The sequence below is a fragment of the Chanodichthys erythropterus genome, chromosome 1 (assembly GCF_024489055.1).
Source record: "Chanodichthys erythropterus isolate Z2021 chromosome 1, ASM2448905v1, whole genome shotgun sequence".
In the NCBI taxonomy this organism is placed as follows: Eukaryota; Metazoa; Chordata; class Actinopteri; order Cypriniformes; family Xenocyprididae; genus Chanodichthys; species Chanodichthys erythropterus.
Window position 1 is genome coordinate 2,021,123 of NC_090221.1, and position 13,467 is coordinate 2,034,589.

The 13,467-nt window shown below is 35.5% G+C and overlaps 2 protein-coding genes across 2 annotated transcripts in view; one reads left to right on the forward strand and one right to left on the reverse strand.

The window, feature by feature from the left end:
- uvssa (UV-stimulated scaffold protein A) overlaps positions 1-6,716 on the forward strand; it is a 35,844-nt gene extending 29,128 nt beyond the window's left edge. Inside the window, exons 13-14 of the mRNA XM_067384897.1 lie at positions 5,291-5,480; positions 5,611-6,716. Of these exons, the coding sequence (XP_067240998.1) occupies positions 5,291-5,480; positions 5,611-5,704 (284 nt within the window). The 3' untranslated portion in view covers positions 5,705-6,716. The remainder of the gene's footprint in view (positions 1-5,290; positions 5,481-5,610) is intronic.
- A 1,263-nt stretch (positions 6,717-7,979) lies between these two features.
- Positions 7,980-11,625, reverse strand: nkx1.2lb (NK1 transcription factor related 2-like,b). The gene is made up of 2 exons (XM_067363091.1): positions 11,223-11,625; positions 7,980-8,710 (listed from the first exon to the last, which is right to left on the reverse strand). Exons 1-2 carry the CDS (start codon positions 11,623-11,625, stop codon positions 8,013-8,015), a joined length of 1,101 nt encoding a protein of 366 aa, XP_067219192.1. The 3' UTR covers positions 7,980-8,012.
- Between the last annotated feature and the right edge of the window lie 1,842 nt (positions 11,626-13,467).

Consider the following 13,467-nt stretch of genomic DNA (forward strand, 5'->3'; position numbering starts at 1 on the left):
TATTTCTTTTCCACTGAAGAAAGAAAGACATGAACATCTTGGATGACATGGAGGAGAGTAAATTATCAGGAAATTTTAATTCTGAAGTGAACTAATCCTTTAACTATATTTAACTCACGTTCTTTTGAGTTTTTTTCTCAATATGACAAAAGGTACCAAGGATAATTCACCAAAAGATCATTTACTTTTAAACGTCTATGGCTTCCTTTTTTCTGTGGAAACATTTCATTTCAGCTGTTTTACCAAGTCAATCCGTTCCAAATATTTTTATATTTAATATTTTTGTCATTGCGGAGCTTGACAGCGTTTATATACTTTCATTGTATGGAAAAGAGCAGCATGAGAATTCTTCAAAATACCATCTTTTGTGTTCCTTAGTAGAAAGTCTTAGAGCTGCAGCAACATGAGATTGAGTAAATGATGAGAAAATCTCTTGAGATATTTGCAAATCCTCTTATTGTTAGGCAGGGTTTCCTAAATGTTTTTCAGACGATCCCTTTAGATGTAAAATATGTACCCTGTAATCTCAAATTGATATTTTATTAATGTAACAGCTCATTGGCATGTTCATTAATGCTTCTCTAATGTTGATTTAATGGTCACATGACATGCACAGATAAAATATCTAATTGTTTTGATAATCTAATCGTTGTGTTTTGACTGTTTTTATTTTATACTTATTTACATATATGGCTGCACATATAAAGGGATTATTATTATATAAATGTATTACTGTCGGATAATTAAAAGTGTCCTGTAAAAGAATATTTTTTAAATAATTATTTTATTTTACACTGTGACTTATATAATTTAATTTTTATGTATTAAACTCTCACATTCAAATGTTCAAAAGCTTTTATATTAGAGGAATACTGGTGTAATTCTGTAAAATTCTGTCCACAAAATGTTAGAAATTATGCAAATGTGTAAATGAGGTGAACCAAGCGCACACTAAACTCAGTTTTTTTTTATTTTATTTTGATGTTACATTGAATTTTCATCATGAACCTTCATTTGTCAAATCCTGTCAATTTGACATCACACACCAAACCTGAAAGCTTGATAATCTTCTTTCATTTTTCTTCATGTTTTGAAGACCCCAGGCCCTCTTACACTGTCAAAAGCCCTTTAGTAGCCAGTGTCGAGGCCAAATCCCAGACATCCATTACCCACAGTCGCGTCCTTATAACACGCCGAGCGGTCAGCAGACCAATCAGATGTCTGTGGGACTCCAGGAAGAGAAGAACTGATGGAATCCCATCCGAGTCATCATCAATACTCGGATAATAGGACAGGCTGCATCTCACTCTGCCTCTCAGCTTTTCTCTTTCTCTCTCTGGCTTCTTTTCTTGTGGAGTCGGGTGCTAAAAGCCAATTAAGTAGCGTCTCCATGCTGTCACTGGAGCGTCGGATGTGCTTTCTTTGGCCACAGTTTACTTGTTAACAAACAGTTATCTGAGGCAACTGACTTCGGGGGCCCGCTGACCACTGGCTTGTGAAATAGCATCTTTTGTAACTAAGTAAGCTATCGATCCCCGTGGCTCCATCACGCCCTCTGCCCGTCGACATGCCGGTTGTCAGGGTAACGGCAGGACACCCCACCCGCTGCCGTGTGCTGGTGATGTCCATCAGTTCCCTGACTGAACACTTGCTCCCCTGCTGCGCCATTGATTTCTGCTTCAGCCCTCCCAAAATACTTCTGAACACTGTATTTGTTCAGTGTGTCTAACATAAGTTTCTCGTTTGACATTAGGCAGCTTGATATTGCTCACAAACCCCTAATCTACAGTAAGTGCGACCTCAGATATAGTACCTGTGCTGGCACTTGCAATTCAGTAAAGCGAGTGAAAAAATTCATATTGATTTACATTGAAGGAGGGACCTGAATCATATCTGGAGATCCGAATATCATAGACTCTCAGGGGGGAAACTGTACAAAAGCTGATGTCACCGATGCACAGTGCTGGGTAGTAACTGATTACTTGTAATCTGGATTACGTAATCAGATTCCAAAAATTAAGTACTTGTAATTAGGTAAATTACTATGTAATTAAGTTTTAATATACTTGTAATTAGGTACTTCTTATTAAGTTTTAAAATACTTGTAATTTGGTACTTGTAATTAAGTTTTAATATACTTGTAATTTGTACTTGTAATTAAGTTTTAATATATTATTACGTTCTTGTAATTACATTTTAAAATACTTGTAATTAAGTTTTAATATACTTATTAGTTACTTTTAATTACATTACAAAATACTTGTAATTAAGTTTCAATATACTTGTAATTAGGTACTTGTAATTACGTTTTTAAATACTTGTAATTAAATTTTAATATACTTGTAATTTGTACTTGTAATTAAGTTTTAATATATTTATTACATTCTTGTAATTACATTTTAAAATACTTGTAATTAAGTTTTAATATACTTGTAATTACGTTTTAAAATACTTGTAATTAAATTTTAATATACTTGTAATTTGTACTTGTAATTAAGTTTTAAAATACTTGTAATTTTTACTTGTAATTAAGTTTTAATATATTTATTACATTCTTGTAATTACATTTTAAAATACTTGTAATTAAGTTTTAATATACTTGTTATTAGTTACTTTTAATTACATTACAAAATACTTGTAATTAAGTTTCAATATACTTGTAATTAGGTACTTGTAATTACGTTTTTAAATACTTGTAATTAAATTTTAATATACTTGTAATTTGTACTTGTAATTAAGTTTTAATATATTTATTACATTCTTGTAATTACATTTTAAAATACTTGTAATTAAGTTTTAATATACTTGTAATTTGTACTTGTAATTAAGTTTTAAAATACTTGTAATTAAATTTTAATATACTTGTAATTTGTACTTGTAATTAAGTTTTAAAATACTTGTAATTAAGTTTTAATATACTTGTAATTACATTTTAAAATACTTGTAATTAAGTTTTAATATACTTGTAATTACGTTTTAAAATACTTGTAATTAAATTTTAATATACTTGTAATTTGTACTTGTAATTAAGTTTTAAAATACTTGTAATTTTTACTTGTAATTAAGTTTTAATATATTTATTACATTCTTGTAATTACATTTTAAAATACTTGTAATTAAGTTTTAAAATACTTGTAATTAGGTTTTAATATACTTGTAATTTGGTACTTGTAATTACGTTTTAAAATACTTGCATTTAGACTACAGTTACTTTTTCATTGATTACGTGATTACATATTATTCACACAATGGCAGTAAATCATTCATAAATTATTGATTCTCCCTCATTCTTCTTTTTAATGTTTCAAGTTTTCCAAAAGTAATCTAAAAGTAGTCCGATTATATTACCTTAAATGTGTTATGTAATGGATTACGTTACTAACTACAATTTTTGTCATGTAATTTGGAATGACGGACTACAATTTGAAAGTAATCTATGCAGCACTCCTAATGCAGTACATTTATGTGCTAATTTGTACAATATTAATATGAACCTTTAAGGCCGCATTGGTTGTGCTGTCGTTGAGCGTCAGCACTCATTGGACCCCATCAGTGGCTTTTTGGCCAATTGAGTATGTTGAATCTGCATCAGGCATTCGGTAAGAAAGATCATTATGATTGTCATGAAAAGTGGTGAAAGCAAGCAAACGACCAAGTCAAGAGGGCTCTTCTCATTTACATCATCACCTTACCTGAGCATTCCAATATGCAAATATAAACTTGTAAACTGAGAGCTCCCATTTGTACCATGTGACCATGTGTCGCTGCAGATTCATAGTGTTGCCATAGAATCACATAATTCCAAGTAGAACATCGCATGGTGTCATCTCATAATTCTGGTTATTATGACATTCTGTGAACGTTTATATATGGTTTATATATCCGCGGTCATAGTTTTGCATTCCGCTTTTGAATGATGAATCTAGACTACTGCCACCTGCTGGTATGGAGAGTAATTTCCTCTCACGCAGGCGCAGAGCAGTGTGTTCAAATGCAGACGGTCACCTTTTGTCACTGCTAGTTCTTTGATGTCGGTTTGGTGTATCTCAGGTTTTTTAGGTACTTATATGAATCCTTTAGGGCTACATAAGGTACAGAGGTGTACGTTTGAAAGGGTCCCACCCTAGTGACAGATTGTGCACCATTTATTCTGAGAGTCTTGAGGGTGGACACTTTTGACTTGGCTCTTTGGTTTCACACTTTTTCAGGAAAGGCACGTATATAATGTTTTGCAAACCTCCCAAAGATCAATATTAATGTGCGCTTCACAACATCTTATCCTAGCATTATTGTGTTTAAATGTGTTTTCTAGAGGTGATCAAACAGGCGGCTGCAGCTGTTGCCTGTGATGCTCATGTGTGCAGATGCGAGCTGTTGACAGAGTAGTGATCCCGGCTGCACAGCTCAAGTTAAACACACGCAGGGCCCCCCATCATCCTCACCGCGGGAATGAAGCCCCTGAAAGCTTGACTTAAGCGGGACGGATCGTAGCGCTCATGGAACGGGGGCCTTTCACCTCCATAAATCCTTATAGGGACGACCGACTCCTCCATATTAATTTGAGAGGCCTTTGAAAAGGCTGTTTGTTGCTCGCATGCCTTTCACTACAGACTGATGAAGCGCACTGCTCTGTGCAATTAAACACTTTGGAGATTGTAAATAATTTAACGGCGACCAGTTTATCATTGCGAGATATGCATGTATCAACAGTAAGGGACGTGCTTAATGAAAAGTTGATGATTTTGAGTCCCGAGCGAGAAAGATTTACGGAGCGTTGGTAGTTTGAGAAATCAGAAACTCTCAAGAGAGGAACTGTTACTATTAAACGAGTTTAAAATATATTCCTGTTTTCATTAAAAGGATAGATTGCATTACCTTTTTAAATACATTTTTCTTTTGTGTCTCTTTTAAATACTTTAATTATCTATCTATCCATCCATCTATCTATCTGTCCATTCATCCATCCATCCATCCGTGTCCTGTCTGTCTGGTTGTCTTGGTCAACATTGATAATAATAAGAAATGATTCCTGACCACCAAATTTTATATTGCTTTCCAATCCAAGGCTTATCTATATTTTTCAACACTGTCGAGTTATTAATGTTATTACCATCACACATTACCAGAATCAGAGGTTGAAGCAGTGATATTATATTTAATATTTTAATACAGATGAAACATACTCAGAAGTGAGTCAGAGGAGCCCCTGATTGGCAGAATGATGTGGTGTGTCGATGTCTGTATTGTGGCATAAAGTGAGATCGTGTCAACCTCTCTCGCACTGGTTCAGATTGGCGAGACCCAGAGCTCATGAGGGAGATCGAGGCAGCGACTGGAGAAGATCTGGGCTCGTCGAAGACGTACGGGAAGGGAAAGAAGGGCGGCAAAGGAAAGTCAAGGAAGAAGTACCCAAACCTTACAGACTTGAAGCAAAATGCCAACACCTCTCGTTCCAGACTAGAGAAGAAAGTCTTCAACAAGTAAGTAGCAGTAGATACTTGATGTTCAAGATTTAAATGTAAAAATCACAGTACATTTGTATTAGCGATCAATGTATTTCATGAGTGATGTGTGAATAAAGAATCTCAAGCGTATGGTTTCGTCATGTAGGAGCTCCATGAGACGAGTGACGGAGGTCATGAACAAGATGGACAAGAGGAAACATGAGAAATTTGCAAATCAGTTTAACTACGCACTGAACTGAATCTTCACACGCAGCTTCCAACAAAACTGTGCCTCAAATGAAGTGCAAACTTTGTAGATTTTTGAATGCCTGTTATTTTAATAATTTTTTTTTTTGTATATGCATAATTAATTTAATTTAAATTTTCAATCCAGTGTATTGTTTTTTTTTTTTTTACCAACTTTTGTAATTATTTGCTAGTATTTATATGGTTCAGAATTTAAAATATTGTGTGTGTTGTCATATTTAAATACTAATACATTTCTATGAACAAGACATTTGAGGGTTCCTTTGTTGTGAATATTAGAAATGTCCCACAGCCCAAAAAAATAATATTTTAATGTCTAATAGTGGAATTTGATATATTAGTGATGAGGTTTGCATCCTTTGATCATTAGACCTGCTGAAACAGTAACTGCAAAACTGTTTATTAATATAATATATAATAATATAAATTATTCACAAGGTGACTGTCTGCTATTTTAAAACAGCGGAAGAATGACTGCTAAATTCATATAATTTGTTGAACATTTAAATGTCAAATATAACAGGAAACTGCATTGTAGAAAAATATGACATTTCTAATGATGGAAGGAAACTGTTTCAGCAGCTTGAAGCTTCGTTGATTTCACAGAAGACATGTTCATCCATCATCTACTAACATGATCCTCATGGTTCTGCAGCGGAAATCAAACTTATATGATTTATGTATCTGCATGAAAAAATACTATAGTGTTTTTGAAGCATACTATAGTAAATTGTAGTGTATATATTATAGTATTTACAACACTACTGTAGTATTAACTATAGTGAACTGATAAACTGTAATAAATGTAGTATAGTTTAGTTTGTACTACAGTAAACTGTAGTATTGGGTAAAGTCATTTGTTTATATTATCACAGCAACTATAGAAATACCACAAGTTAATTCATCTACTTTACTATAGTATGCATCAAAAACACTGTAGTATTTACTATAAATTGCTATAGTATTTTTTTTATTTACAAACTGCGAAGAATAAGTTCAAAGAACAAAAATAAGCCTGTATTTGTATCCGTGTCTTCATACGTCAGCAATATAACAAAATAAAAACGAGTTATTTCACATGTGCATCACGAGTTAAACACTGGCCATTATAATTATATTTATAATAGTTAATAAAATCGAATTGCAATAATATGTAATATGTAAACTTGTGAAATGCACATCTCAAGCTACAGAAACAAACCGACCATTTTGATTTTAATAACATTTATAATAGTTAATTATAAAATCGAATTGTAATAATAATAATACAGTAGTAAACGTGTAATGTAGCTTGTGTATTTAATGGAAAAAAACAAAACAAATGCACCAAACGTTTTAAATTTTGACGCAAACAGTGTTATCCTGTTAGATATAATTGATTAAATGAATTGTATTACATATATAATGTAGTATTTTATGTCATTCAAATATTATTCAAAATCATGCTTTGAAAAGAATCGCATCAGGCTGAAAATCACGCGACATTCAGCAGCATATTTGAATCTTTAATATCTCAGCTTTCAGAATCGATTTAAAAGAGACCCGTGTTACACATTTACAATCTAATGATGTGTTAATTCACGGAAAAATATTGATTGGCCGAAAACGAACAATAAACTGTAAAAAATACTGTTGATATTATTTAAGCAAATCAATAAATCGATTTAAAGAGGAAATGATGTCTCATTAGAGAATATCAGCAATGATAAGAACATTAATAGTTAAAATGTAACATTTTCTACATCTACGAATTCCAATTCTGAACATTCTGAAACTGAATTTTATTCCATTTCCTCTAAAACTGCTTTAGATTTCAATGCATTTTTAGGTCAATCGAATTAACCACAATCTTTCCATAAGAGGGAAAACTTTCTACAGCCCAAAAATGACATGATTATGATTAACATCGCGATTTAAGTTAAAGCGATTTCATGCACTGAATTTAGTTACACCTGATCTTTGTCATCTGCCATTTTATTTCAACCTTTTAATTGTGAGACAATTAAATAATAGCATATTCTGTGCAGAATTAATTAGCCCACAGTAAAAAACAAAATCAAGATAAACTTTTCTATGTTTGTTTGTTTGTCCAGTCCAACAATCTCATTCTTCGTTTTTTATTCCCTACTACATTTGCATTCAAAGTTAAAGTCTAAACACATTTCATAATAACTGAGTATTTACAGCTTGATCTAGAGAAATATTCACATTTTATCAAAATGAAGCAATTCGATTCGTAAACTTTCTGGGAGTGCAGCGAGGTTGAAATACATGTCGCGTAATGTTCCCGTGATTCTGTTCTTATAAGTGCGGCGCGTAAAATGTCGGCGCTCCGTAAGTCTGCGAGCCCAGCATGAAGGGCGACAGAACCGCGTGACCCGGCAGAAAGGGCAACTGCGTGGTGCAGACGAGTCCCCCGGGCGCGTGACCCGGATAGCTGGTGTGCATGGACAGGTGTCCGCTCATGGGAGGAGACGGACTCAGAGGACTCAGGCTGCCCAGCCCGTTGCTCGCTCCGTTCGGCCCTCCTCCGCTCCCGCTGGTCGGCGCGCTCGTGTCCGCGCCCGGGTTCTGCTTCTTCCACTTGGTCCGGCGGTTCTGAAACCAAATTTTCACCTGCGTCTCTGTCAAGCTCAAGGACAGTGCGAGGTTGAGGCGCTCGCACACGGACAGGTATCGCGTCGACTTGAACTTGTTCTCCAGAGCCACCAGCTGCTCGTACGTGAACGCAGTCCGCGCTCTTCTGGGCTTGCCAGACTTTGAGTCCGAGCCGGAGCGCTTCCGTTTGGGTTTCACCGGGTGATTCTGTCCGTTTGTTGAGGACTGCTGAGTCTGGTCTGGACTTTTACTCATGGAGTCGTCGTCGTCGTGCTGGCCGAACTCGGCGTCGTTGTTCCCGGTGTCCTCTCCGCACAGGTCCTCCTGCAGCTCTCCGTCCGACTGATTTCCGCGGGTGAAATCAGCCTCGCACTCATCTGACCGGAACACGAACCCGTCCTCTGTGGAAACACAAACACCGCCGTCAGATGACCGGCACACACACTGACATGGGTTTGATTCCAGCAACAGTTCACCTGAGTTTATGAGGAGCGGAAAAAGAAAGGCATTTTAGTCAAAAATGCTGGGTTAAAAACAACCCAAGCTGGGTTGAAAATGGACAAACCCAGAGATTGGGTCGTTTTAACCCAGCGGTTGGGTTAAATGTTTGCCCAACCTGCTGGGTATAGTTTTATTTAACTCAACTATTGTTTAAAAATGACTAATTCATGCTTAAAATGAACCCAAAATATGTTGGAAATGAACATTTATTAGTAAGTTTGATGACGAAAAATTAAACAATAAATATTTATTAAATTGCTTATTAATAAATGTTCACCTTTTGATTATTATTGTTGCCTCTAGTAATTATGTGTCTGATTTTTAATTTCTAACCTATTTTGGGTTCATTTTAAGACAGACATATAGTCATAAACACTATTTGAGTTAAATAAAACTGACCAGCAGGTTGATCAAACATTAAACCCAATATTTTTAGTGTAAATGTAGATATTACTTATCACTCTTACAAATAAAGGTTCAAAACGGCGAACAAAAAAATAATATTTTAGTAATAAAAGAACCCTTATTTTCTTGCAACATTTTATGCAAAAGTTCTTCATGGAACTGTTGATGCCAATAAAGAAGCTTTATTTTTAAGTGTAAATAAAACATTCTAAAATAAAATCTTCCATTTTCTCCTTTAAATTGGCTATTTAACATTTCTTTGACTGTGATGTCGATTGGTTGACAGAAACTATTTTCTTTTTAATCATTCTAAGAAATGCTGGGTTAAAAACAACCCAAGTTGGGTTGAAATGTTTGCCTTACCTGCTGGGTAGTTTTATTTAACTCAACTATTGATTCAAAATGACTGTATTGCTTGTTTAAAATGAACCCAAAATAGGTTGGAAATGAACATTTATTAATATGTTTAATAAATAGTAATAATAAGCATTTTTTGATTATTATTGTTGCCTCTAGTGATTATGTGTCTGATTTTTAATTTCCAGCATATTTTGGGTTCATTTTAAGCAAGACATATAGTCACTTTTAATCAATAGTTGAGTTTAATAACATTTACTGGCTTCGTCCATTTTCAACCCAACTTTGTTTTTGTTTTTTTAACCCAGCATTTTTTAGAGTGTAGCACAGATTTTGCATTTTGGTTGAAATATTTGTTACAGCATTTTATATCCTAGTTAAAACACACACAGAATGACAGTCATCATTTTTCCTCCAGAATGAATCTGGTGTTTTGTTGAAGTGAGCAGACGCACTTCCTTCGGCGTGTCAATTCGTCTTGACATCTTAAATCACAGCGTGTCCGACTAATCGATAACTCTCAATTTACTCGAGCATTTAAAGCGGCTGTTAAAAACAGCACAAACCTTATCAAATTATTGCAGCCTACAATTACTGTTTATTGAAAATTGCGTTCGCGCGCTGCCTCCGATCAATCATCGAGGCTGACACATATTTGTCCTTGCAAATGCAGGCAGAAGATAAGATGATCCTCGTGAAGACTGTTTTCAGCATTTAGACTCGAGACAAAGCGCTAACATATCTAAAGAAAAACAATTAAATGCTTTCGATTGCGCTTAATTTAACGCAGGTCGCCGCGTAAAGACGCGGATAATGAGGAGGATCTGGTCGATATCCTATTATAGAAATGAGTATATCTCTTTCAGGCAGCTTGAAAACTCTCTCTCAACATCTAAATTATGGGGCTAAAATTCGGATAATTACAAGATTAAAACCTATTATACTTATTAAGGGAGATATCGATCAAGGGTCTCTAAAAACTGAAAGTGCTAAACACAAGACTCAACTGAGGATCTGTTTTAATGTAGTTTACCTGACACACACACACACACACACACACACACACACACACACACACACACACACACACACACACACACACACACACATTTAACAAAAAGTTTCTACCAGTCTCAAGAACTAATAAACCTCTCTTTCACTCTTAAAATGTCCGTTTTCAAGGATTTTAATGACTTCAAAACTAGTTTTACTCGTTCTGTAAATAAACTTTAGTTAAAGTCCGGCTTAAGTTGCATGTGTTAACATTGAAGAAATAATAAAACTTTTTGATTAAATATTTTCTGATGTTCTGATAATAAACAGTCACAAAACGGGCATTTGACACGACATTTCAATCTAATAATCAACAATATTTTATTATTACACGTTTATTTTTATTACCTAAACAATTATATGAAACTACATGGAATATTTGCACGCTTATTAATTCATTAGACACACTAAAGGATCATTTAAGCGAAAAGTGTTTAAAAAAAACACCCATTTCACATTTGCATTACAATTTTTAATTGAAAAGAAAACAAAAACAAAATATGCATTTCCATTTTATAATTTTAAACTAAAAAAAGGCAACTTATTTGTAAGCTGGCGTCATTTTGAACACACACACGATATTAAAGGGTCACTTACTTAAAATCCCTGATGTTTTTTTACACTCGTAGTCCTCTTGGAAAGACTTGTGCTCGATCGTGTGATTCGAGTCATCGCTTCTGTTTTCCGCTCCAAACATGAACTCACAACCTGTCCTGTTAGTCGCTTGCCTCTTACTAGTAAATTTATTGGGGTCCAAAATGTCCAGAACAGAGAAGGAGGTGGTCCGGTGGACGGTGGGCGGCGCGCCCGCGGGCGCGGGCTCGTGTCTCGGCGAGGACTCTCGACTCTCCGCCGGTAGCGCGTCTCTGCCTCCGGCGCAGTTAAACACCGGCAGTTCTCCGAGGTGCTTGTCGTCCATGCCGTCCTGCGGAGCGACCACGATCACGCCGGCCGCGGGAGGCACGATGGAGTCGCCAGCCTGCGCCTTCTCCCGGTTCATCGCTCTCCAGAGGGCTGACTTCTGCTTTCTGTCGCCGTTCTTTATTCAACAGGAGTCATTCTGCTGAAAGGACATCAAATGAGTGGGATGTTGGTCAGGAGCCGGTGATGCTGATGTCCCCCTCTGCTCGGGTCCTTTTTGGGTTTGAACCGTCCCCTCAGGACACCCCGGCGTTTATGTCACACGCGCACACACGCGCGCGCGCCCAGCTGGCTCCCCTCCCCTTTACACTGCTCTGATCAGCGCCAAACTTAAGACACAAGCCGTGGCTTATTTATGCATTCATATTCCACTGTGAGTGGTAATTGGCTACAAATTAATCCCATGCCTCTAATAGCCTATTATCTCCGTCTGCGGCTGTGAGAGAGTGAGCGATGATGTGCTCCTGATATACACAGCTGTCAGATCACAGTCAGAGCACTGGACTGGAAACACACTAAATAGGCTTATTTTTCCTTACTTTCTGCCTCCCATCTCCCAGCACTGGATTAAGGTTAGGATCATCATCAGAGCACTTGACCACAAAAACCAAACATTTACAACACCTATAGAAAGGACATTTTAATGTATATATATATATTGCAAAAATACATGCATTCTGAATTATAGCCCTAATTTAAACTTTGATTGTTTTTTATATTATTTAAAAAAAAAAAAAAAAAAAAAAAAAAACGTATAACAACCTCGAGCCTAGAAAATGCTGGGTTTAAAAACAACTCAAGTTGGGTTAAAAATGGACAAACAAAGCAATTGACTTGTTTTAACCTGCTGAGTATTTTTATTTAATACAACTATTAATAAAAAATGACTATATGTCTGGCTTAAAATGAATCCAAAATAGGTTGGAAATTAAAAATCAGACACATAATTACTAGAGGCAACAATAATAACCAAAAAGTGGACATTTATTAATAAGCAATGTTTATTGTTTAATTATTATTCATTAAACTTATTAATAAATGTTAATTTCCAACATATTTTGGGTTCATTTTAAGCAAGAAATACAGTAATTTTTAAACAATAGTTAAATAAAACTACCCAGCATGCACCATTTGACCCAATCACTGGGTTTGTTCATTTTTAACCCAGCATTTTCACATGAAGAAGTGTGATTCTTCTTTTGTTTGTTTCACACAGGCCACATGCACAAGGTCAGTTCTTCACAATTACTCGAGGCAATGATCCTTTGGAAGCAAGGAATAAAAAGTTGCACAAAATAACGGGTAAAACAATCATCTGTGAGGATGAAGATGATTATCCCGTCACGAGCGGACCCGTGGGAGTCCGGATGAAGAACCTGATCTTTCAGTAGCTGTTATAACAGGCTTTCCCACGAGTGTTTCTGCAGCTCCAGCCTAAATGATCATCCCAAACTCATTAACTAATACAGCATCTAGACTTCAGATCCATCTATCCATGAAAACACAAATTCATTTGTCTGTTTTAGCAGCTGATTGGGGAACTGCTGTTGTAATTAGAAAATCCTCCCAGCAGCCCGTTGAATGATTTTGCCAATTTAATCATATTATGCACAATAATTTGCATGTAAATGGTCCCATTCACAGACGACGAAACACATCGAACCAAGTTCAGTCTGCATCGTGTGAGAAAATCACTGACGATAACATATTCATTATTGACAATTGAATAACCAAGACACTCTCTCTGACATGTTAACACAAATCACCCACATATTCCAGATCATTTGAGCAATCCCATTCAGTCTGATCAACGTTATCAGCTGAAACAACCACACAATCTTTTCAGAAACTGATCATTTATATAATGCAAATATTGAAAAGCAATATTTAAGGCTCTTTCTGGCATGGATCAGAGATGTTA